A 26561-nucleotide genomic window follows, 5' to 3' on the forward strand; every position below is an offset into this window, starting at 1 on the left:
ATCCACAGCAATCCAAATGAAACATTTTGATAACGTGATAAGTCACTATGTGAAATGTAAGGATTATTATTTTTATATTATTCACTTGCTAGTAAGTGCATATTGTCAAAGAAACTAAATTTAGCTTCAAGAGGAATCCCACTGCTTTGGTATCCAGCAATGCATTTCAACAGATGGGAATGCCTCTTTGAATTAGCAGTGCTTTCATTTAATGTTTTTCTTAAATTGCAAAATGACATTTATCAAACAGAACAGCAAGATTAAAGTTTTATTTTATGATTCTTAATCTCCAAATTTCTATCACACTTACATATCAAACAGAATCAACTTCTAACAGCTGTGGACAAGAGCTGTTTTTCAGTGAGCTTCTTAAGTTCACACAGAAAGAATTTAGTAACATTGATTTATGTCTTGAAGCTAGAATAGCTTTATGATATAACTGGTATAAAAAAGTTTGAGGTACAATTATGACCACTGGTCTTCAGTCATGGCACTAAGTCAAGAGGTGACCGTAAAGAATAAATAAATTTACCATGACATATTTTAATAAAAACTAATATCAGTAGAAATCAAGCCTAAAAATAAGGTTAAGTGGAGGGTAGTTATAAAGAGAGTAATGTCAAAAGGGTGTTATATCAAATGCAAGGATTATAATAAATTAGGGCTTTTCAGTCTGAAATAGAGATGTCTCAGTTGGGGCCTTAGAGTGAGGAGCTACGTCCGGAGTGAGACGAGGCCAGAGTGCGAGGGAATTTGGTGAGAGTGGGAATTGCTGCTGTGAGTGTCGGGAAAACTGCTATCATGAGTACATAACCCAATTTGTTGTTGTTGTTATTCAAGTCTTGTAATAGTTGTTGTAGTTGTTTTAAGTCTTGTGTTATTTAAAATTGCTGATACCATTGGTACATTGGTCTTGTGGGGTAACTTTACAGGGAGCAGCTGTAGCCAATTAAGCCTAGCCAATAACAAATAACTTATTGATTAAATTAACTTATTGATTAATCACTTGATTAGGCGTTAATTCCAAATCACTGCTGAGAAAATCAGAAACGGTTTGCACCCAGAAAGTATAAATAGGAGATAGCTGCGCGAGCCTCACTCGAGCAGAGAGTGAGCTACGTCTGGAGTGAGGCGAGGCCAGAGTGTGAGGGAATTTGGTGAGAGTGGGAATTAGGTGCAGAGGGGGAAGTGGGGGCAGGCTATATATCTTTGTATCTATATAAAGTTTGTGAAGATGGTGTGGCAGGTAAACTGCGAGGTCTGTCACATGTGGGAGTCAATGGAGGGCGCCTTAAGTCCGGGCGACTTTGTCTGTCACAAGTGTCTGGAAATCAGAGAGCTCCAGCTGAGAGTAGCTGAGCTGGAGTCTCAGGTGGAGATGCTGCGCAGCATGAGGGATGGAGAAAACTTCCTGGACAGCTTTATCCTGGAGCCGGACACTCCCCTGAGTCCCAAGGAAGAAGAATGTAGCAGTGACGGACATGACTGGGTGACAATCAGGCGGGCAGGCAAGTGTTCCCGAAAGAGAGGAGTTGAAGAATCCCAGACTTTAGTCTTGTCTGACAGGTATGAAATATTGGTAACCTGTGTGGACAAGGAAATCTGTGAGGAAGATGGGCAAACTGACCCCAACACCCCTGTGCAGGAGGTTAAAAATGTAATTCTTATTGGGGATGAGACAGTCGGGAGGACTGATACAGTTTTCTGTAGCCATAGCAGGGAGACAAGAAGACTCTGTTGTTTTCCTGGGGCCAGGGTGAAGGATGTCACCGCCGGGCTGGAGATAAATTTGAGGCATGAGGGAGAGGATCCAATCGTAATGGTACATATAGGGACCAATGACATTGGTAGGACCAGTAGGGACGAGTTAAGGAGCGAGTTCCGGGAATTGGGAATTAAACTAAGGAATAGAACTTCCAAAGTGATGATATCGGGACTGTTACCTGAGCCAGGAGCTAATTGGTACAGGCAAAAGAAGATCATAGATCTGAATGCCTGGCTAAAAGAGTGGTGCGGAGAGCAGGAATTCCAATTCATGGGCCACTGGCACGAGTATTGGGGAAGATGGGAGCTTTTCCAAAGGAATGGGCTCCACCTAAATAGGGCTGGGACAAATGTCCTGGCTACGCGAATAAATAGGGAGGTAGAAAGGGCTTTAAACTACTAAGGGGGGGAGGTAAAAACATAGTAAAGTATAGTCCACCACAGTTAAACTTGAGATCAACAAAAGCAAGAGAGCAGATTAACAAGGGAGAAGAGCAAAGTGTGTCAAGCAGGGAAAGGAAGTACAGTGATAGAGTGCTGGTGAATAGGGTTAATAGCCGGAAGTCAGAATTAAGGGCGCTATATCTGAATGCACAAAGCATTCGTAACAAGATAGATGAATTAGTTGCACAAATAGAGACAAACCGGTATGATCTAGTAGCCATCACCGAGACATGGTTACAGGGTGATCAGGGATGGGAACTGAATATTCCCGGCTACGTGGTATATAGGAAAGATAGGCGATGTGGTAAACGAGGAGGGGGAGTGGCCCTGCTAATAAAGGATGGGATAAAAACAGTAGAGAGGAAAGATTTTAAATCTGAAAAGCAAGATGTAGAGTCAGTATGGGTAGAGATACGTAACTTCAAGGGGCAGAAAACTATAGTGGGAGTAGTTTATAGACCCCCAAACAGTGGTCAAAGTATCGCTCAAGGTATAAATCAAGAGATTAGTGGAGCATGTAGCAAAGGAAAGACACTAATTGTGGGTGATTTTAACCTGCACATAGACTGGGACAACCAAATTGGGAAAGGTAACATAGAAGAGGAGTTTATAGAATGTATTAGAGATAATTTTCTAGATCAATATGCTGAGGAGCCGACCAGGGAACAAGCCATATTAGACCTCATTTTGTGTAATGAAACAGTGCTGATCAGCAAACTGGAACTTAAGGCTCCTCTAGGGCAAAGCGATCATAATATGATGGAATTTAGCGTTAAGTTAGAGAGGGAAGTAAAGTCTGAAGCAAAAGTCTTCAATTTAAATCGAGCCAACTTTGCTGGTATGAGAGAGGATTTAGCCAGAATAAACTGGGAGACTAAACTTTAAGATTTGACGGTAGAACAGCAATGGCAGACATTCAAGGAGATAGTGCAAAATTCCCAACGAGCACATATTCCTTTGAGGAATAAGAATGCCATGGGAAAGGTGGTGCAGCCATGGCTAACTAGAGCAGTTAGGGAAAGTATCAAATCAAAAGAAAAAGCCTATAAAACAGCGAAGATGAGTAGTAAACCCGAGGATTGGGAGAACTTTAGGGAACAACAGAGGAGGACCAAAAAATTGATCAAGAGGGAGAAAATAGATTACGAGGGCAAACTAGCAAAGAACATAAAAACAGACTCCAAGAGTTTTTACAAATATATAAAGAGGAAAAGGCTAGCGAGGGTGAATGTGGGTCCATTACAGGCAGAGACCGGAGGAATTATAATAGGGGACAAAGACATGGCAGAGTCATTAAACAAGTATTTTTCTACAGTCTTCACCGTAGAAGACACTGGAAACATACCAAAAATAGAGGACCAAGAAGACAATGTTAGCGAGCAACTTAGGGAGATTAACATTAGTAAAGAGATGGTTCTAGGTAAATTGTCGGGTCTTAAAACCGATAAATCCCCTGGACCGGATGGCCTGCATCCGAGAGTTTTAAAGGAGGTGGCTACTGAGATAGTGGATGGCATGTCTATAATCTTCCAAAAGTCTGTGGATACTGGAAAAGTTCCCATTGATTGGAAGATTGCAAACGTAACTCCACTATTTAAGAAGGGTGGGAGAGAAAATAGGGAAAACTATAGACCAGTTAGTTTGACGTCAGTTGTAGGGAAAATTCTTGAGTCCTTAATAAAAGACGTAGTTATGGGATACCTGGAAGACCATAAAAAGATTAGGCAGAGTCAACATGGCTTTACAAAAGGGAAGTCATGCTTGACTAACCTTTTAGAATTTTTTGAGGATGTATCCAGCAGGTTGGATAAGGGGGAACCAGTAGATGTGGTATATTTGGATTTTAGGAAGGCATTTGACAAGGTGCCACACAAAAGGCTGTTACTCAAGATCAAGGCCCACGGGATTAATGGGAAAATATTAACATGGATAGAAGAGTGGCTATCGGGTAGAAAGCAGAGAGTAGTGATAAACGGATCATTCTCGAATTGGCAGGATGTAACTAGTGGAGTGCCACAAGGATCAGTGCTTGGGCCTCAGCTATTTACCATTTACATCAATGATCTGGACGAGGACATTGAATGTAATGTGTCTAAATTCGCGGATGATACTAAACTAGGTAGCAGAGTGAGCTCTCAGGATGATGCAAAAAGATTGCAACAAGATATAGATAGGCGAGGGGAGTGGGCAAGTAGGTGGCAGATGGAATTCAATGTTAGCAAGTGTGAAATTATTCACCTTGGTAGCAAGAATAAAAGAACAGATTATTTTCTGGAAGGGGAGAAGTTAGATAGTGTTAGTATTCAAAGGGATTTGGGTGTCCTTGTACACCAGTCCCAAAAAGTTAGTTTGCAGGTGCAGCAAGCAACTAAGAAGGCGAACGGCATGTTAGCGTTCATTGCAAAAGGTTTAGAATATAAGAGTAGGGAAGTCTTGCTGCAACTGTATAGGGCTTTGGTGAGACCGCACCTAGAGTATTGTGTGCAGTTTTGGTCTCCTTATTTAAAAAAGGACATACTTGCCCGAGAGGGGGTGCAGCGTAGATTCACTCGGTTAGTTCCTGGGATGAGGGGACTGACCTATGAGGATAGGCTGAATAAACTTGGGCTGTATTCTCTAGAGTACAGAAGAATTAGGGGGGATCTTATTGAAACTTATAAGATTCTTAAAGGGCTGGATAAAGTAGACACAGAGGGACTGTTTCCCCTGGTAGGAGAATCTATAACCAGGGGTCACAGTCTTAAAATTAAGGGTCAGCCTCTTAGAACAGAGTTGAGGAAACATTTCTTCACTCAGAGGGTAGTGAACTTATGGAATTCACTACCCCAGAAGGCTGTAGATGCTCAGTCCTTGAACATTTTCAAGGCTGAGACTGATAGATTCTTGAAAAATAGAGGGATTAGGGGATATGGGGATAGGGCAGGTAATCAGAGTTAGGTGAGAAGATCAGCCATGATCTTATTGAATGGCGGAGCAGGCACGAAGGGCCGAATAGCCTACTCCTGCTCCTAATTCTTATGTTCTTATATACATAAGATATATAAGATGTTTAAAGGGATAGAGAAAATGAGCTGTAAAGTGTAAGGTTAGCTCAGACTCCAGCAAGCATTTCTTTTCAGAGCACGTAATTAACAGCTGGAATGGATTACCAGGAAGGTTGGTTAAGACCAGGAAACTCGACTCATTTAAGAATTAGCTTGATGCAGTCATGACAAGACAGATGGAATAGTATTGTGAAAGGATGACATCAAATTATCAGAAGGGCCTTTATCAGTGAACCTCTCTTGTGAAACAAGAAGGCATCATCTTCATACCTTAACTATTTGAATTATTAAATTCATCAGTTAGATTGAAATTTGTATGCTTGTGCAATATATGATATAACAACAGAGTGTAACCAGTGACAAAGACCAATATTCTACAGATCTGTTGTTTGAGGTACCCAGGAACAAAGACCAAAATTGTAGAAGCTACAATGGGAAGGTTTGCTTTGGGAGGGAAGTTAGATTTCTGTGAATGGGAAGTTACAAACAGTCTCGTGGTTGTAGGGAGGAAGGGACTCAATTAACTCTTGAGGGAAGAGTTGCGCTTGGCCATAATTTTTATGGAGGTGGGGGTGGGGTATGGGGAGAATTATGACCCCTGTGATCACCATTAGGTTTATACCTAATCTTAAATCACAGCTGTTTGGCGCAATCACAGGTTGATAAGAAAACTGCTTTGGCCTCTGCTTTGTACAGTAGCTCAGTGCAAATCCCTGGAGTTTTTCTGTCTCTCAGCAACTACCAAAGTTAATGGGTTGAGGTATTCGCTCTCATTACAGTTTCCTGTGGCTATATACAATTTATAAATCTCAAAAACTTAACATAGACCAAGGGCTCACCTTCCATAAAAGGTACCATTTAATTTTTTGAAGTTCTAAATGTATTGCATGTTCCCTTTCAAAATAATCCATGTCGTCATTAGTTAACACTGATACTGGAAACTTTAACACATTCATTTAATTATTTACAATTAATGCCATCTGTATAGTTAAAAAGTTTATGCCAAAGCAATAATCCGACTTTCTGGCCTTCCATGTTCAATCTGCTGCAGAAGCAATGTCTTCAAATAGTCCAATAAAAATAGCAATATATTTTTACACTGATTTTCCACTATAAGATATAGAAATATAAGCAGTCTTTTTTAAAAGTTATCTTAAATTGCTCAATTTGAAAATGGGGAAGGAGACAAGTGGAGTGGAAGATAATCAGTTTTCAGGAAACAGACAAAGGAAATTGTTGGCACCAGTGCAAATTACAACTGCATTTAAACACTCAACTTATAGATCTGATGACAAAGCATTTTTACATTTCCGATAGAGCGATGCAGTAAAAGGTTCTCGGCCGAGAAGTGCTGAGGGCAGAAAGATCAGAGTGCCGAGACACTGGATTAAATTTTATAGACTGAATCAGAATACAATTTGCAAAAACTACTGAAATGATCTACCCTTTGAGCAAGGTGAGCAGCTGAGCAGTACAGACTGGGTAAATCAAAGATTTAGTCACTGGTATTTTCTGAGTTATCTTCTATCAGCCAGCATAGCTATAAGCATAATGCAATTGGCTGCAGTATCCTTGGTTAGGTAGAGGATAATCAGCCCCAGTTCTTCTTCTTTCTCCCCCCTATCACATTGTTATCTCTCAGTCCCCGTTGGAGATGCACATTGTGTTGGTACCGAATGAGCAATGAAGACAAGATTGGGCTTGGCTGTGATATCCCCCCACACCCAGTTAGACAGTCTACAAACTGTCAAGACTCCCATGTGACAAATGGCCCCATTTACAAGGTACAAAGGTAAACCTGTACCCGTGAAACTGAGTACTGGCAGAAGAAGAAAATAAGAAGTCAAATGTTATCAAGGGAGGGGGGGCATGGTGAAAATTGGAGAGAAAAATCAGTAAAAACATGTTGAAAATATTTTTGAAATAAATGCAGAAAAAGACCCTCTATGAAAGTGATATGTTACGCCCACAAAATGCACAGTGAATTTACTTTACAATATATTCAGTGAAGCACTTTGAGTTGTCTCAACGACATGATAAGGCACTTTATCAAATGCTACGATTATTGTTATTATTACAATGACAGTAAAACAATAAGGATTTACTGCAAAACATCCTTAAACTTTTTTTAATAAACCAATGCTTCCCATTTGTTATTCTCGCTGTGCTCTGTCAATTTCTTTCAACTGGTTTTGTCATTCTTTCTGGCACACAAGTCTCTCTCTCCTCCCCCTCTTCTTACATTCCTTTCCTCCCCATTGACCTCCTCATCCATCACTAGTTAGCAAAACAGTGCCCCCCAACCTCCATTTAAACTATTATGAAAACATGTCATAGGGGAACATATGGATGTGTTCAGTTATCTTGTATGTATGGAGCAGCCAGGAGAATTGACGTTTTACACACACCACTGATCTGCCATTTTAAAACAGTGCATTGAAGTGTGCATAGCTATTCTAATATGTCATAGGAATATTAGCCAAATATATAATAATATTTCATGAACCACAATATGACCTAGTAACTGCATGCATTAAACTACTTGCTGCACAGTGTCTGACTAAATCTAAATCTGTGGATGTTTTTATCCATTCTAAAATTTGTAGTCAACACGATAATAATGGTGAAATGTAATGAAGGTATTGATGTTTCTCAGCACCTAACTTACCACAGTATTGATGTCACATCAATTTTTCACAACTGGTAATATGAATGCTATAACACATTTGCTTGGACACAATTCATCTTATCAAAACAAAATCCCAGATGGTCCTTATATCAAGGAGACCACAGTAGGTTAAGTGGTAAATAACTTACATACTTCTGCTTCCACTAAACGAGCAGAGTAAAGTCCAATTTTGCCTTTACCAAAGCAGATCAATTTGAATTTTATTATTTTAAGCTGAGCAACTGCATTTAACATCATAAAGCCATGGATTAGAAAAAAATGGTTAGGGATCCCATTTCAGTTTGCTATCCAGAGACTCCTGCTGGTAGGTGAACTTGTGAGAACAGCAGAATCCAAATGCTGGAGAATTATTGGCCAGAATAGTGGGAGAAACTCCCTTCTTTTTTCAAATAGTGCTATAATGGGAACTAGAAAAACCTGATGGGACCTTGGTTTATCCTGTTCCTCATATATATTAATGACCTGGATTCGCAGACCCCGTGTGAGATAGTTGAATTTGCAGACAACACCAAGTTGGTGAGAACAGTGGAATCAAGGGAGGCAGCAAAGGTTCTACAGAGTTTGATAGGGTATGCACATGGGCTGATAATTGGCAAATGAAGTTTGATACGTTAATGATAAATGCAAGGGACTACATATAGAATTCAACAATAGGAAACAAAAGTGTTCCATGGATGGGATTGAACATGCCAAAGAGGAAGATGAAAAAGACCTAAGGGGTGTTAGTTTGCTCGTCACTCACTATATCAAAACAATGTGAGGAACACCAGGAAATGTTTCTTTATGCACAAGACAATCAACCTGGAACAGGTTGCCAGGAAAGTTGGTAGGGGCCAGGACTACTCATTTAAAAAGTAGATTGATGCAGTGATGGTAGGGTGGGTGCTCTGGAGAGATGAGATTGGATACACCCAAGGGCCTTCTTCATCCAGACCAATCTCGGGGTCTTGCAATTTATCCAAAGACAATTCATTTGGAGCCTTCTTGGTTATTTGGCTTGTTTGGTGGACATCAAGGCCTGGATAAGCACAAATTTCCTGCAGCTGAATTTCAGCAAGATGGAAGCCATACTCTTTCGTTCCTGTCAACGTCTTCTTTCCTGCAGGTCTGAACTTTTTAACCTTCCTGGGCTCTCCCTCAGACTATTGCGTGCACAACTTAGGTGTCAGATTCGATTGCCACCTTTCCTTTCTACCCACATCTGTTCCCTGACCAGGACCGCATTTTTCCACCTCTGTCACATTGCCCACCTCCGCCTGTACTTCACAACCAACGCAGCCGAAACCCTCAACCGTGCCTTCAGCACTTCCCGGCTCGACTATTCCAATGCCCTTCTCAGCTTTACCATACACAAAATTAAATTAGTCCTGGTCTCCACTGGCCAAATACTCACCCATACAAAACTCCGTACCCCAATTACACCAGTCCTTGCCAGGCTCCCAATTACCGAACAGATCAATTTCAAGATCCTCTCACTCGTTTTCATATCCCTTCTTGTCTTCACACCTCCCTACCTGTCCGATCTGCTTATAATAATAATAATAATCCTTTCATTTGACATAGCGATTTTCACTTCGGGAGGACGTCCCAAAGCGCTTCACAGAACACACTGTAAAGTGAATTGACTGTATATTTGTGGGCAAACGCGGCAGCCAATTGCGCACAGCAATGTCCCACAAACAGTCGTAGTTTGAAAATGACCAATTTATTATTGTTTTTGTTTTTGGAGGGATTATTATTAGGCTTACCCCCTATTTCACCACCCGCTGCCTCAGGTCAGTTGGCTCCGGCCTCCAGCTTGTCCCCCGTCCCCTTCGCTCCACCATCGATGGCCGTGCCTTCAGCCTCTACACCCGAAATTCTGGAACTCTTTCCTTCAAACCCTTTACCTTGTCCCCTCCCTCCCCACCTTCAAGTCTTGCCTAAAGACCTTCCTTTTGATCGTGCTTCGAGTCACCTCCTCCTTCCCTCTCCCCCTGGCTCGGCATCAGATTCCATCACTGTCAAGTCTCCGGGACACTGTCCTGCATGAAGTGCGCTATATAAATGCAAGTTGTTGTTGTTGTAATTTGGCTTCTCAATTAATCAGATTCCAGTTGAAGTTTCTTCCAACTACAATTAAATACAATAAATCCCATTCTCAACAGAATTTACTTTTCTGGGGTTTCACCAGTGTAACATTTTGTAGCAAATTGCTAATTTAATGCGCCACTAGGCTTCACATGGAAAAGTTGGTTTAGAAATCATGTCCAGAATGAGCTAATTTATGGCAAAATTGGAGTTCTTGACTCTTTATGCATGCTTACATGAAATCAACTTAAACATCCATCAACAAGTCATAGCCAGCGGCTCTTACTGATGTTGCAGCTTATTAGTGTTATCAATTAACCATCAGCTCAACTTGGAATCACCAAGGACTTAATGCAACACACTGCCAACATACTACTTTACTTAACCTCTTCTTTGAGACTTTATACTAGTACAGCTAACAACTTAGTCAAAAGTGCACCAATAAAAAAACTAAGTTTCAGAATTATAGTGGCACAATTGTATGCATCTGTGATCAACTCATCATAACATGAATGGTATAACTTAATAATCCTTACATTTGATACATAGAAACTGTCTCAAAGCGCTTCACAGAATTTTACAATAAAGTGTAGTGACTGTATTTTGTATACAAACGCAGGAGCTAATTTGCACATAGCAATGTCGCATAAACAGGCATGAAATAAATGTCCAATTTTCTCTGGGATTGTTGGTCAGGACACAGGGAAAAACTCTTCTTATACATTCAACTTGTATAGTCAAAGCAGCACAGAAACACAGCAAACAATGAGCCACTCTGGTGATAAAGTAAACATTACACGGAATATGTTGTACCTTCTTAAGAGAGTCAATCTGCCTTCTATTTCAACACTGATTATTTTTGTCTGTTTATGATGCAGGCCAATCCGTGCAGCTGCTGTCCTTGCACACCAACAAGTCTTTATTCTTCTTTTTGAATAACCTTGCCATGAGGACAGTAAAGTACTTGTTCAGTTCTCACTTTCAATGAAACAGTTGTAACTTCAGGTCTGCCTCCAAAATATTACTTCAGAAGCAAACTCAGATGGTGTCTTTGAGAAGATATTGCATGTTGTGTGTTACATGGCATCACCAAAAAGTGTCTCCACGGTGTGTCTAACTGTGGCTCTGAACATCTATTCTTATACCTTGGCTGCAATAGAAGGATGAGGTAACAGCCATCTGCTCTTTCCTAATTGCAACTTTCTCTTTTTCAAGTTTTAAGAAAACTTTGTTTCCTTTGTGTTGCCTCCAGCTGATTGAAGGAAACAGGGACACTCACCAAGTTGTCCAGAGGATAGAAAAAAATCTGGATTATCTTTCTTGGCAATAATTCTATTTGTACGGTAGAAAATGTTTGTTTCAATGGGGTCAAAATGAAGTATTTGTAACACAAATCAAACAACAACAACAAATTGCATTTATAGAGCACCTTTCACCTCAGGAGAGTGTCCCAAGGTGCTGGACAGTCAAGGATTTGCATCCAGGCTGGATTCAAGAGGGACGGAGAGCAACAGGCGTGGAAGTGGGAGGATGACTGAAGGCATGGTCAAAGAGAAAGGTCTTGAAATAGGCCTTGAAGGAAAACAGCACTTGAAAATTTTGTATTGTGCTGTGATCCGAATGTGCATCATACCAACTTGCGGGACCTTTGCTCTGTTGCACCAGGAAGGAGGTAGCAGTGCACCTCATGAGGGTTGGTTTGATAGTGCATTCGGTTGCTGACTGGATTCAATCTTTACCAATCCTTTTGCAAACACTGCAGTTTCTACCCAATTATTGCACCACAACCTAGCAATCTTGCCTTCAGACTTTTTGACATATTTTCCTCTTTATAACCCATTGCACTGAACTGAATCTGGAAAGAAACTTTTTTTTAAGTGAATTGGTGGCTATAAAAAAGAACAATAATCAAGCTTTGACATCTACATTTTAACAATGTGCTTTGTGTAGCAGAAGCCATAGCCTCAACCCAACCTATGTTTAGCGCACTTGGACGATGTACGCAGTTAATGAGATTTCCCATTATAATTCCACATCATCAAAGTGCAGTTACCTTATCAGTCCAAAGAACCTCAGTCCCAAACTGGTTTACATCGGATTATATTTAAGCAGTTTTCTTTGTCCGCTTTGATTCCTCAAATAACAATGTAACTGCAGAGCAAATTCACAGTAAAATTGATTTGAGATTGTGAGCATCATTTGATATACTGTATAATAATAATAACCCTCATCAAAACATCTCAAAGAGTTTCACAGGATTCACCGAAGAGTCATGATTGTGCATTTTACAACTGGAACTTGCATTTATATAGCGCACTTCACGCAGGATAGTGTCTCGGGGCACTCTTATAGGTAAATGGGGCAGCCAATTTGCACACAGCAATATCCCACAAACAGGCATTAAGTGAATGAAGCACTTCAAATGCTGATTGTGCTGTCTTAGAATTGTTTTAGGCCTTTAAAAATACATTTGTGATCATTCTGAGTGGAAAGTGCACACTTTAAATTGATCATTTGGGTCAAAGGCAAATCTAGCTTTGTTTTTTTAATCCTATTAATTTTCTGATCTGATAACAGGAAGTAACTAATAATTTTCCTGTGTGCAGCAAATTACATAAATGTCCTTGGATCAATGCATTCCTTAGTTTTCCTGGATAGGCATATTTGTATTCTACAAACAACCTTTCAACAATTCCAGTCAGAACTGCAGCCAAGCTGGTGAATTCCTCCCACCCCCACTTCATTTGCAAAAACTTGGATAGGGATCTAGAGTTACCGGAGGAGACTTGAAGATATACACTTTCAGATGTGTTCTTGGATGTATTCACAGGATAGAGCAATCCATCACAAAAGAGATACCAGAGGAACTGTTTTTGTCTTGTTGTCAACTACAGAACAATCGTTTTCACTTCATCTGATTTAGGTTACATGTTCCATGCTTTTTCAGCTCACACCAATTGAAGAATAATGCATGAGAAAAGGATTTTACACACAAGTGCTTCTTCTGTTCTGATGCTGAATGTTAAAGCTGACGTTGATATTCTCATAATTCACAAAAAAATGTGCACACTTTAATTCAATATTGCAATTTGATTTCCATTTCCTAAATTATTTCTGACATGAAAGGGACAGGATTAAGAGAAATTGGGAAGCTACTGTAAGCTTGAATCAGTTCACAACTAATCAATCTTATTTTGATTATATTTAAATGTGTCTTTTAAGAAAGACTCAAAGTTGCACAATCTTTGCTGATAAGTGCATGTTGATAATTGTGGTCAGTATGGTGATGAGTGTGGTCAACATGATGATGAATGAGCTTTGGGGATGTCTCTGGGGACTAGATCATAGCAAGAAATAGTATTCCTTGTGTCCACTGCTGTATTTGCCCAATAAATTCTTGTGTCCAGCAGAATTCAATTGTGCCCAGTTGGCTCTGGCCTCCTGCTTGTCCCTTATCCCCTCTGCTCCACCATCGGCAGCAGCGCTTTCCCCCTGAAGCATTGAAACTCTCTCCCCTAATCCCTCCGCCTTGCCCCCTCCTTTCTTTCTTTTGGATCATGACTGAAGACCTTCAGTCTAATTTTGTAAGTCGCTCTCAGTTGGAAGCATATATTTAATACGATTTGTGCAAAGTATGAGTGATGTGAAACGTGTATAGAATATAAATTCTTGAACAGGAAGTGGGCAGATGTACGACTTATACGACTGCCCAAGTCTGTACGACCGTACGACTTAGGCGATCGTACAATTTATACAGATCAGTCTTCTGCGAGTTTTACTGTCTTTAAAAAATCCATCCAACTGATGTCTCCCCGCAAGTTACAACATGTGAACAGTTTCCTTTTTTCAATATGATTTGTGAGTGTGAGTGTGTGGGTGTGTGTGTGTGTGTGAGAGAGAGAGAGAGAGAGAGAGGAAGGGACACTTGCAATACCACCAGAACTTTTGCGCGTCGCTGTTCAAGTGTCTGAAACACACCAAGTGACCCACTCAATGACAACTGCAGTCAGAGAGTTCCTGGGGTCAAGTTCCCCAGTCTTTCTCCTTTGCCCGATTGGTGCAAATGCAACGCTGTGAACTTTTTCCAGGTGGTCTTTCCCCAGTAATGAACCCTCCCAGCTCTCACTCCCAACTTGTTCGGCAAAATAGCTGCGGGTGGGCAAAGGCGACAATGCAACGGGAGTGCCATCAAAACCCTGTGCACCTGGTTACCCCTTCGCTCGATCTGCTGCGGGGGCATCAGGTACGTGTGTGCGAAGGGCACTGGAGGCAGCGCTCATGCGAACAAGGAATGCGCAGGAGATGCTGGTGCCGGGGAGCAGGAGCGCAGGGAGTCTGCACAGTCAGCACAGGCTGCGAGGTGAGTCACTGCCAGGGGTACACACACACCACACACACACAGCAGTGCCACTGGATTTTAGAGCCCATGTGAGACTTGTTCCCTGTGGGGGAGGGGGGGGGGGGGGGGAAGAGGCCTTCCCTATTGTCAAATGCAAGGAATAATAATAATAATAATAATAATCCTTGCATTTGATATAGCGCTTTTCACGACTTCCAGACGTCCCAAAGCGCTTCACAGAATATACCGCAAAGTGAATCGACTGTATATTTGTGGGCGAACGCGGCAGCCTAATTGCGCACAGCAGCGTCCCCACGAACAGTCATGGATTGAAAGTGACTAATTTTTATTATTGTTTTGTTTTTTTGGAGGGATTATTACTAGGCGTGTGGAGTAAGGAAACTTGCCCAAGGTTTCGCCCTGACCTGCCTGGAATTGAACGCAGGTTTCTCACTTGCAAAGCGAGTGCTCTCACCACTGAGCTACAGGACTCCACGTTATAATGTTATAACAATAGCAGTTCCTGCATTTGGTAAAGCTCCTTATCACATCTTCTAGACGTCTCAAAGCGCATTGCAGAGTACGAGGTAAAGTGATTTGACTGTATATTTTGTGGGCGAAATGTTATCCGCTCACTTCTCGCTGTACAGTAATTATTTATTCGACTAGTTGCATTCCATCAAAGACGGCATTATGGGTCAAAAATCATAGGTTTATAGAATTTGGTATGCGTTCAAGAACGCTGCTTTTTTTAAAATTATCAAAATGCCTGAAGGGATTTCCCTTTTTTTTGCATTTTAAGTAGTTTATAATAATTAATAATAATCCTTGGATTTGATATAGCTCCTTATCATGTCATTGAGTTGTTTCAAAGTGCTTCACAGAATATACTGTAATATCTAGTGGAGTCCTGTAGCTTAGTGGTTAGAGCACTCACCTCGCAAGCAAGAGGACATGGGTTTGATTCCCGAGCAGGGTGAAACCTTTGGCATGTTTCCTTACTCCACACATACGCCTCTGTTCACCTAACAGAAAAGTAAGAACCCGCTTGTTAGTCGATTGGCAGATCGCTTTTGATTGCCTTCAAAATAATAATAATGTAATCACTCAATCCATGAATGTTTGTGGGGACGTTACTGTGCTCAATTGGCTTTTGCGTTTTGCCCACAAACACACAGTCACTACACTTTACAGTTTATCCTGTGAAGCACTTTGAGACATCTCAAAGACGTGATAAGGTGCTATATCAAATGTAAGGATTATTATATTACTGTAAAGTGGATTTGACTGTGTATTTTGAGGGCGAAAATATACCAAGTTTGCTAATATACCAGCATAACTTATTTTATAACAATATTTTTGTAATAACATTTCTGTTTTATAAAAACATGTTCACTAATAATAATAATAATAATCCTTGCATTCTTTAGCTAGTCATCATTATTAATATTGCACTTAAACTTAGCTTACACAGAAAACAACTAAAATCTGCCTGTTGGAGCTGCATAGCATGTAAGTATCAATACTTGCAAGGGGATCTGTTATACATGTAGTACAAACAATAACAAGTGACACCCATGTTTGTGTCACCTTCGAAACCTCTCAATCTAAGAGGCCACATTATAAGAACAACCAAAGAATAATTGGTCAAACTAATTGCAATTACAATTAGTCCAATTAGTCCATTGCGATTGTTCTATAAATAATCAACTAATTCAGCTGCACTGAACGAGGCAAATACAAATCATACCGGAAAAATGGTCTCCAAGGAGCATGGAAAATATTGAATTCCTTGATGAATGCTTAGTTTGTGGAAAATTGCTGTTTTTAGCACCAATGTTACATTGCTATTATTTTTAAATTGTTGTGTTTACTGAAATGAGATTTAACGCCCCTTTTTAAAAAATCCAACTCACCTAACTTTAAAGTTTCAAACGACAGGAAAGGCTTCAACCATACTGCATTACCCATTGTCTGCTTTAATCTGAATTAAATTTGAAGATCAAAATTGCATTTGAAATCATTTGCTTGTGTTTAGAATGTTGCTTTCCTTTCGAAAAAAATATATTTTTGGGTGTTTATAAGTTAAAAATGTGGAGTCCCGTAGGGTAGTAATTAGTGTGCTTGCCTCGCAATCGAAAGGACCCAGGTTTGATTTCCGTGCGGGGCCAAACATTAGGCAAGTTTCCTTACGCCACCCAGTACTCTCGCTTCCTAACTCCATGCGTCTCTATTTACCTAGCAGAAAATAGCAACCCGGTTGCTAGTTGATTGGCAGATGCTTCCCAGGGATAATAATCCCTCCAAAAAAAACATTTGGTCACTCAATCCACAACTGTTTGTGGGAAACTGCTGTGTTCAATTGCCTGCCACGTTTCGCCCACAAAATACACAGTCAATCCATTTTATAACATATTCTGTGAAACGCTTTGAGATGTTTCAATGATGTGGTAAGGCACCATATCAAATGCAAAGATTATTATTATTATTTATTATTATTGCCATCCTTATTGGTAGGTTAACGCCAATGGAGGGGTTGGAATGAAGGAAATTAAAGGATAAGTATGCAGAAGAGGATACATTAGAAAGGGTCAAGAATGGTGGATAAATGAGCCAAGAATGTGAAAGCAATTCCCATTTTTTAAAAACAAAAGGACAGAGAACAAGGTTCATGGGAAGTAGAAAATCAGATGACCATAGAAGTAGTCAGAATCATCATGGGATCCTCCTGACTGAAGAAAAAAGTGTGGAGCTAAGTGGGGAAGAAGAAACCTTCAACATTATGTCGAGCTTTGAAGTAATTGAGGTGACGGCAGTGAAGCTTAGACCCCTGCTGAGGACCAGTAGTTCAGGGTCAGAAAGCGAAAGATCAGAGGATATGGTGAAAACCCAGTACAAAGCTAGTTTGGTATGATTGGTTGATTAAAGTTCGGCCTGATAGGCTTGGACTGAGCAAAGGCTTTTTGTTTGAATCAAATGGTCAGCTAACACTCCACATTCGAAATGTAACTTAAATCATATATATAAGAGTTGCAGGAGAGGCCAACTTGATGCACTTTATGATAATAATTATTGCATTTGACATAGCACCTCTCATGTCAACAGGACAGAGATTCAAAGGATTCACTGTATAGTGTAGTGACTGTGTTTTTGTAGGCAAACGTTGAATTCTCCAATTGCTGGAGCCTTGATCGGATCTGAAGCATCTCTCAAATGTCAAGCTTTGCTCACTGAAATAATACAACTCCTTTAAGATTAAAGTAATTGCCCATCCAATATAGGTCTTTTTTCTGAATAAAAGGTGAGTAAATATATGGTATCAGGTGAACCACCTAAATGGACACTACTTTCAACTAATTTGTGTTTTGATGTATATAGGGGTGAACTGGGCGATGCTTTGGATGGATGGGTATTAGAGCTATTTGCATTTAACTGTTATCTTTAAGGCCGGAAGGTTTGAATAATTATCCGCTGATTGAGGGATTGCAACGCAACACCAAAATCCAAAATCTGAAGTGATTCAGGATCATTTGGCATTGATTTTGTGAGAATCAATGTCAGGCTGTAACTCCTTAACCTGGCCACATAATCTTTGTAACACTCCAGAGACGAAGAATGGTTCACAGCACCTCGTCAAACTAACCGCCTGACAATGAATCCAGTGAACATGCCACGTTTTCCACACCAATGCAACACACACTAACTGCATCACGTCGTTAATTAAAGAGCTACTGATTTGCCCAAAGATGTCTGTTGCAAGCATTGCACACAACACTTCCCCAGTCTTCACCCCTGAAAGTGCTGAATCTGAGCATTACCTTGGGATAATGTTTCACTGGACATGAGTACAACCTGCAGAAATCACAACATGGCAAACACAAACCAATCCTTTCCATCTGTCTGATAAGTGTGCACAGTTTTTTTCTCTGGGCAAATGTTTTGAAGCCTAAAGAAACGTATATCCTATTATTATTATTATCATCCTCTTCCCTTTGGATTAAACTGTGACTGACTCGTTTTTTGAACAGTTCAAGAACAGCAAGTTCATGGAAGGAACGTTGTATAAAATGTGGGACACGATTCACAACCAGAGGCTCAATAACAACAACAACCACCACCACGCACTGAAGGTGGAGGAAATCAGAACATCAGAATTCTCTGCTCCTACAATGATTGCAATTGCATGTTCACAGAATAATGTGTCCCCTTTGTGTGTTATTTTACAGGCTGGCCAGCAGACCTATGCGGACCCAGAGAGTGGCTACCTGGTATTTACTCGTCTGGCCCACCTGCAGAGGGGGAAATGCTGTGGCTCTGCATGCAGACACGTGAGTAACAGACTTTCTTTGTTTACATCCGCCTCCCATTTCCAACAGGAATTTCCTCTTTCCTGATCTTGTAAATCCAGACTCAAACTCCCAAATAAATCGTACGTGTGATGTTTATTCCTGTGGGTGTACATCAGCGTTTTATTGTATTTTTGTGTTACAGATATTAAAACGCTTCTGCAGACAAATTCTGCAGTTGCTCAGGAAGCTCCATAAAGCTCAATTGTGAGCAAACACAAGAACGTTTCTATGAGTTTCAACTGAGTTTGGGAGCCAGTCGAAATGATTGAATGATTCTCTTTAAGTTTGATTTATTTTGCATGCAAGCAGAACATTTCAATTCGCGTCCATTTGCATTTTGACAGTTGATACAATTGAAATATGAAAGTCATAACTAAAGTCTGGTAAGAATCGTAATGTTCAAATAGTGCTTAGGGGGGAATGGGGTCTTGCTTCCCTGTATAATTCCATAACCTGCTTCTACACGTTTCCAGCTGGTAGCACTAAATTGGATAGGATTTCCTTTATTAGTGAGTGAAAATTAAATTGGGATATTTTTCAAACCGAGAGAATCCGACATAAATAAGTCAGTAAATTATACTAATAGCCTCAATCACTTTGGACATAATCAAACTCAGCACTTGAGGAGACACTTTTAGGAAGTGCGGTTTCCTGAACAGTAATCAATGCCATTTGTTTCCATGTAGTCTTTCGGTTACATTCTTAAGCCTGCAGGCAGCTCGCCAACAAAACTGAACTTTTATCTCACATTTATTCCTACAAGCGAAGAACCTTCAAAACGTATAACTGTTTGGGATCCTTAACATCGGTAGGACTTAGCATTTAGGAATGATTTAATTATTTATTCTCTTTGCAGTGTCCTTATGGTCAAGTCAACGTGAAAGACCCATCAAAAAGAAAGCGGTTCAATGCCATGTTTTATGTCTGATCTTTACTCAGAAATGCGCAATTTCAAGAGAACCAACAGTGAAAATAAGTTTGTTCCAAGATGAAGATGTGGAAAGTTGGTGGAAAATAGTCATATCAAAGCAGAAGAAACATTGTTTTACAAACTGTCATTTTCCGATATCAAGTTAACGATAACTACTTGAGTGTTGATGCATTTTTGTTGAAGGCAGATAGGCGTGTTTCTGAAATAAAATATTCCAAACCGAATGGCACTTTGACATTTCGAGAACATTTGACTTATTTCTTTCACAGCATAACTTTGTTTGAAATATTCAAAATCGTGGCTGAACGCTTGCTTGTTGAAATAATAAAAAGAGCCATTTACAGGCCATAACAATAACGCATACAAAAAGTACACGTTTGTCATTCAAGACAGGGACAAGAGATAAAGATTAATGCGATAAAACACCGAAAATAGTCCTAAAGGGGATAGAGAAGTCATGTGTTAAGTTCACCAACAGTATTACTTGTGCACCAACACGTCCTTGCGGTGGAATAAATATAATTGCAGAAATTGCAGTGTATCAATCAGCATGTGAAAAAGGACAGGTTAACACTATCAGAACTGAACTACTTAAAGCTGACGAATGAAGAAGCCCTTTCGTGGGAGTCAGAGAAAGATAGAACCAGACCAAGAAAGCAAATGCTTTTGGAAGGTAACAACTAACTCTATACAACACTCCACAGAAACGCTCGCCCACAGATTGTGAAAGGTTGAAGAGTGGGGTGTGCCAAAGGGATCTCATGATGGGAGAAAAACCATGCAGCCATTGGTAAAACTGCGAGTGCAGTCAGAAAGGGTACCATTACAGTCCTACTCAGGAAAAAAACCTTTATGATCTGGGCGGGGGCGGGGTGGGGGACTTTTCTTAAAAGAGAAATGATCACAAAGAGGACTTCATAGTGGGAACAAGGAACGGAAATAATAATACTGGTGCTGTGAAATCTGCTTCGTGTTTGTAGAGAGAATTGAATCCTCCCTGCTGTGGATTTCAGTATACTTGGCCAGGTGCACGCATGATTGTGGGTTCTCTGTAAATTGGGTGAAACTGTTTGATTGATACCAGGTTCCCCCGAGATGACCTGCTGGACAACTCAGTGTCCAATCTGGCCTTAAACCATCCAGACCAGAAAGTTCCAGACTGCAATCCCGAATGAGCTGATTTTCTGTACAATCCATGGATGTGTGGTCTCAGACTGCTGTTATCACATTGTTGTTTGAGGTCATAGCCACTGTTCAATGATTTCAAGTAAGTTTTCTATGAGGTTTCCATTTTCAGCAATTCGTTGTTTTCTTTTTGTAAAAGAACCCAAACTATTTATTCTTCTAAAATACTGCAGTTCTATTTATTTATGGAGCTTTGCGAGCCTATGCCCAGATATTTGCATAATCCGTGGCACTCTTTGAAAAATAAGATCATGTAGAAGTTGCCTTTTCGCTGCCTCTAACTGTAAACGTCATGAAAGGTTGAGCCAATTGTATGGGTAAGACTGAAGTCCCCGATAATCAGTGAGAATACAGTGATCAGAAGTCAAACGTAAAAAAAAAGGTCTCCAGGTTCTGATGCACTTAAATATTGATTTAAATGGCATCATTTTCAAAGAATATATTTTGATAAAGTAGCATGGTGGTTACATCAATTTTCTTGTCAATAGATGACGTTGATACCAAATGAAAGAAGATGACAGGAAAGAGCAATATTACCCTTTTTTGTTGGTCACTTTTATGCATTAAAATAACCATAATAATCCTTGCATTTGATGTAACACAATTCACATCAGGAGGACTCAAAGCAGGATTTACTGTGAGATGTTGTGACTTTGTACTTTGTTGGGAAACTTGACAGCTATTTTGTGAACAACAATGTCCCACGAACAGCCATGAAGTCAACAAACAATTTTATGTGGGGTATTGTTGGCCAGGACACCGGAAGAAACTTCAACCTTTTTTCAAAGAATGCTACGGATTTTTTTATCAGAAATATGTGAACTTGATTAAACGTCTCATCTGAAGGATGGCAACTCCAAAAATGCAGCACTCCACCAGGACTGTCAGTTTGGCCTGCGAGTACAAAATGCCTATGTGGGATTTGCATCCACAGTCTTCTGACTCAGAGACAAGAGTGGTACTAACTGAGCCAGGCTGATACGTGAAAAGTGAATAAAGAGAACCTTGATGACTCCACCTCACTGAGCTAGTCCAGAAACTTGGCATCTTGTTTGACCCTCAACTGTCCTTTCTACCCCACATCCATGCCATGACTACTCTGCCTTCTCCCAGCCCTGGAATATCACCCGGCTCCGTGACTGGCTCATCCCTCGGGCCATGGAAACCCTCATTCACGCATTAATTACACTTAGGCTCGACTATGCCAACTCCCTGCTTGTCGGCCTACCCAACACTTCCTTCCACAAGCTGCAGATCATCCAAAACTCTGCAGCTCATGTCCTTTCTCGCACAAGGCTTTGTGACCCTATCACTCCTACCCTCGCCTGGCTCTACTGGCACTCTATCCCCATTGGGAAATGGGGAACGATAGAATTCAAAATCCTTATCCTTGCCTTTAAGGCCCTCCACAGCCTTGCTCCTTCTTACCTCTGTGACCTGCTAACCCCATATCAACCTGTCCGCTCCCTCTACGCAGCAGGCAGCGGTCAGTCATTCAGCCTCTCTGCCCCTACCATTTGGAACTCCATCCCACATTCCCTTCACCTTGCTTCCTCCCTTGCCTTCTTCAAGGCACATCTCAAGACCTTCCTCTTCGACCGCACCTTTGGCCACCATCCTACCCTCCCTACCCTCCCTGATCTCAACCCCCCTGCTCGCGTCCAAATCCCTGTATGTCCAGTTCCTTGGAACGTCCTCCCAATATGAAAGGTTACTGTTACAAAATAATAGCAGAATTGAGAGATTTGATGATAGAAACCAATGTAAATAACACTCAAGAAATGAATAATAATTTTGATTTTGAGATTTTGTTTATGCTTATTGTACCCATGAATTACAGTGCCACTTTTACATTCAGTTTCAGCACCAAATATATTCAAGTCAGTTACAGCGTACAGCAGACACAGAGTTAAATATTCTCTATCCCAATATATTCTAATTGAACTGTAATTTTTGTTTTCTTTTCCCACAGCAATCCCACAGTGAGATTACCAATTTAATGCTATTTATTATTGAATCATAGACAGCTGGTGCTGTTTTCTCATGCTCAATAAGTACTAGTTTAGATTGCACACAGTTCGCACTGGACCTTTAAAGCTGTTCTTAACTTGAATGATACACTAATATAAGTTTTAAAGTGGCCGACTCCCAAACAGGTGGTGCATATTATAGTCCAAGAAGTTGGTGTGTCCAAACAGCCACTGCTTCAGAGTGATCTGTACCAATTCTGAACAGCACATTGGATTAAGTCATATGAACATGTAAAAACTATTTAATGAATGGAGGAATACACTGGTCAGCTGCACTGGAAACAAGGCATTATTGGTGGAGAAATCCAACCTGGACCATTTGACCTCCTAGATGAAGATGGATAAATGGACGTTTCTTGTGAAAATATTATTTTTGAAAAGAAAAGAAAATTGTTGAGCATTATTTAGAATGAGTAGAATACTTGCTAAATAGATTATAACATACAATTAATTGAAAATGACAACAAGAATAAAGGACACAAAATGCATCAGAGTTTCTTTTATAAACTACAAAGGAACTAACATTACATAATAAAGCATTGCATTGAGAGTCAGTCAGTAATTATCTAAATAGCCTCATATTAACATCAGTGGACAGTACAAGAGAATATTTGTGACTCATGTCACAAAGGACATTATATTATGTGCATAGCATATGCAAGACGAGTATCATTTGTTTAACTTAATGTGGTGCACATGTATAACAACAAACGTTTAAAATTTGGGGTGAAAATGTATAACTTTGTTTCATGTACATGAGGGGTACTCAAGTCTGCAATAAAAATGTGTTTACACCATATTGACTGTAATTAAGGTGATATTGAGAAAGAAGTGATTGAGAGTGTGTTACTTGTTCTGTAACCTGGGGAGTGATTGCCTTATAGTATCATAATTGTAGTTTTTTTTAATTATTTGAATAATTCATAGTTATTGATAAATAACAACTTGTACTTATATAGTGTCCTCCCGGTAGCGTAGAGTCTCAGAGCATTTAAATATATATGTATTCATTGCTTTGAATTTTGGCAATTCGTTATTGAGGTCGACAACTCTATTTACTGTCCATGGACGTATTTTCTGCTTCTATAAAAACCTTGTAGCTATGAACTTGACAACGTGGGCAGAAAAAATGATACATATTCAATGACTTGATATTCCAGAGACTGGCAAGTAGGAACAAATTCTGGGTTGAAGGAGATTCTGCAATATTCTGATTGTACAACAATAAGGTAATTTGGGGTTGGTTTAAAGATCCTGACTGGCAAATCTGGTTCTATAGATTCTTTTCTATCGTGATTTTTTTCAGTCAGGTGATTATTGTTTTCTCGTCAGCCAATCGTCATCAGTTCAAAGAAAGCTGCCTCTGCTGGAAATCTTAAAAAAGCAGAAGGCCATTCAGCACCTGGGAGAGTAAGATGGATTCATATTTCAGACAAAATTAAACCTTCATTAGAATTGAGGTTGAATAGTGGAATCTTCTGTGTAGGGTTGGTGTACGTGAAGAGTTGAATGGAAATTAGAACAGTGCCCAATGGGTATAATAATAATAATAATCCTTGCATTTGATATACTGCCTTATCACGTCTTCAAGACGTCTCAAAGCGCTTCACAAAATATACTTTAAAGTGAATTGACTGTATATTTTGTGGGTGAAACGCAGCAACCAATTGTGCACAGAAGTGTTCCACAAGCAATCGTGGATTGAAGTCATGGAATAGGACAATCGCTCCCTCCTGATAATAGAGAAGAATGGGAGTGAATCATGTGTCCACTGTTGGGATTATGTTCTAGATGGCAGAAATGGTAGAAGGCAGCCTGGTGGATGTTGAGGCTAGTTGAATGGAAGATAAACACAAACACCACTCTGTTGTTAAGGAGGAGAAGGAGCGAGAGCAAGGGGGTATTTGCTATCAAGGGTCTGTTCAATTATGGATGAGTGGAACCCCAGGTAGAGGTAAATGAGGCATTCCAATGCTCCTATGCTAGTCATTAAAGCAAATATAGAGTAGATGGAAAATCTGAGGAAAGGAATGGTGCTTTTGCAAGAAGTTAGAAAAAGAAAAAAAAATCAAGTGGAAATGAGTATATATGTTCTGGTTATTGATTCAAATGTGACATGCAAGTTATTGATGCAAATGTGAGATAATGAGAGAGAAGTACAAAATGAAAGGGATGGGAGATAGGCCAAGTGATGATAAGGGATAGGTAGATATTTGAAAAACAATGAACTTCTCCAGAGTAAAGTGAAAATAGCACCAAGAATGTCACAATTGGAAAGGAATAGGAACTAAGCCAAATAGGCTTGGAACTAGGAAAATTCAAGCCACTCTTCAATGCAAAAATAGACATGGTTGGAAGCTATAGTTTCTATACATACATAGTTCTCATAGCAAATTTCTAATCTGGAGAAAGTGTTTGGAATAAAACGAAAAGCCAATTGAGGATGAGCACATGCTCAGGTAAATGGGGAAAACATTTCAGGAGCATTTATGTAATGCACTTCCCAGAAGGCCACAGATGCAGAATTGATTGGGATGTTTAAAAAGATAAAGGTATTAAGGGATATGAACTGAAAGCAAGTAAATTGAATTAAAACATCTGCCATGATCAAATAAAATGATAGTCCAAATGGCCTACTCCTGTTCCTATGTTCTTAGGATGATGAATAGAGAATATCTCCTGAAGCAATAACTTTTTTTTCAGTTCTTTTCTCATCAATTCCACTGATGTCAGAGTCCCAAGTATACAATGTCACTCCTGAGAAAATGTTGTGCCTGAAATGTTAATCTACTTTTCTTTTCCAGATGTTGATTGAGTAACAGTGAATTTCTAGAATTGTTATTTTTGTTTCAACTCAAAGATGTATTGCATAATAACACTGATATGAAACTTGCTGCACTACAGCAAGTGTCTCACTTTGCATACAACTGAAGCTAAATCAGTCAAACCATAGTGTTGACATGATAAATTTAATCAGGATTATCCTGTGGTTGGATTTCAATCCGATTTAATCAGGTAGATCCTGTAACAATTCAGTTAATCCCAGGAATCTGAACTAACCATTCATAATCTCCTATTGATTTGAAATATTTTATGTTATGTACTCTTGTTGCTCATTAAGTCAATCCAAGTGTTATAAAAAATAACTGTGGAAAAATCAGATTTACAATTTCAGTGGTAGGAGTAGATGGAAATAGTTATCATTCAGCCTTTCTTGAGGGCAAGCTATTGAAACTTTCATTTTCCACCAAGATTTGCTGGAAATGAGCCCAGTTAAAGTGTAACCGGCTGAAATTGTCTCTGAATGCTGTCTTCCTGAATTTGATCCACCACCTTCTAATATTATCCAGAACTTTAAATGTGACAGGTTAAGGGATTAAATCTATTTTGATGAAATGTATTATGCAAAAGAGTACTGTTTGACTGATTTAGCTTCAGTTCCAAGCAAAATGAAATACATTGAATGTCATGATAGTAGGAAATGCTTTCAAAATATATATTCATAAGCTTGTGGGAATCTATGGCACTGTTGTCTTTGTTTAAATTAAGTACAAACTGAAAGCCATCCAAATATGTCTTGCAATAAATAGACCCACCTTATCTTTTAACTTAACTTGCCTCATTATGATGCTTACAGAACCTTTAAGTCAAAAGGTTAAAACAGCAATTGTGAGAACTTCTGAATCAGAACTAAATGAAAGACACAAATCTCATAC

General features: G+C 39.8%; 1 protein-coding gene across 1 annotated transcript; it reads left to right on the forward strand.

Moving 5' to 3' along the window:
* The first annotated feature begins 1234 nt into the window (after positions 1-1234).
* cunh1orf53 (chromosome unknown C1orf53 homolog) lies at positions 1235-19842 on the forward strand. The gene is made up of 4 exons (XM_007887326.2): positions 1235-1604; positions 14100-14371; positions 18577-18678; positions 19556-19842. Exons 1-4 carry the CDS (start codon positions 1235-1237, stop codon positions 19625-19627), a joined length of 816 nt encoding a protein of 271 aa, XP_007885517.2. The 3' UTR covers positions 19628-19842.
* Positions 19843-26561: the final 6719 nt, after the last annotated feature.

The sequence above is a fragment of the Callorhinchus milii genome, unplaced genomic scaffold (genome assembly GCF_018977255.1).
Source record: "Callorhinchus milii isolate IMCB2004 unplaced genomic scaffold, IMCB_Cmil_1.0 Scaffold5, whole genome shotgun sequence".
Lineage (NCBI taxonomy): Eukaryota > Metazoa > Chordata > Chondrichthyes > Chimaeriformes > Callorhinchidae > Callorhinchus > Callorhinchus milii.

Bases quoted from the DNA above. Each gene is read 5' to 3' on its own strand.
- cunh1orf53 (XM_007887326.2), top strand. From the start codon at position 1,235: ATGGTGTGGCAGGTAAACTGCGAGGTCTGTCACATGTGGGAGTCAATG. The intron at 14,372-18,576 runs GTGAGTCACTGC...GTTATTTTACAG, and splicing joins CAGTCAGCACAGGCTGCGAG to GCTGGCCAGCAGACCTATGC. The intron at 18,679-19,555 runs GTGAGTAACAGA...TTCTCTTTGCAG, and splicing joins GTGGCTCTGCATGCAGACAC to TGTCCTTATGGTCAAGTCAA.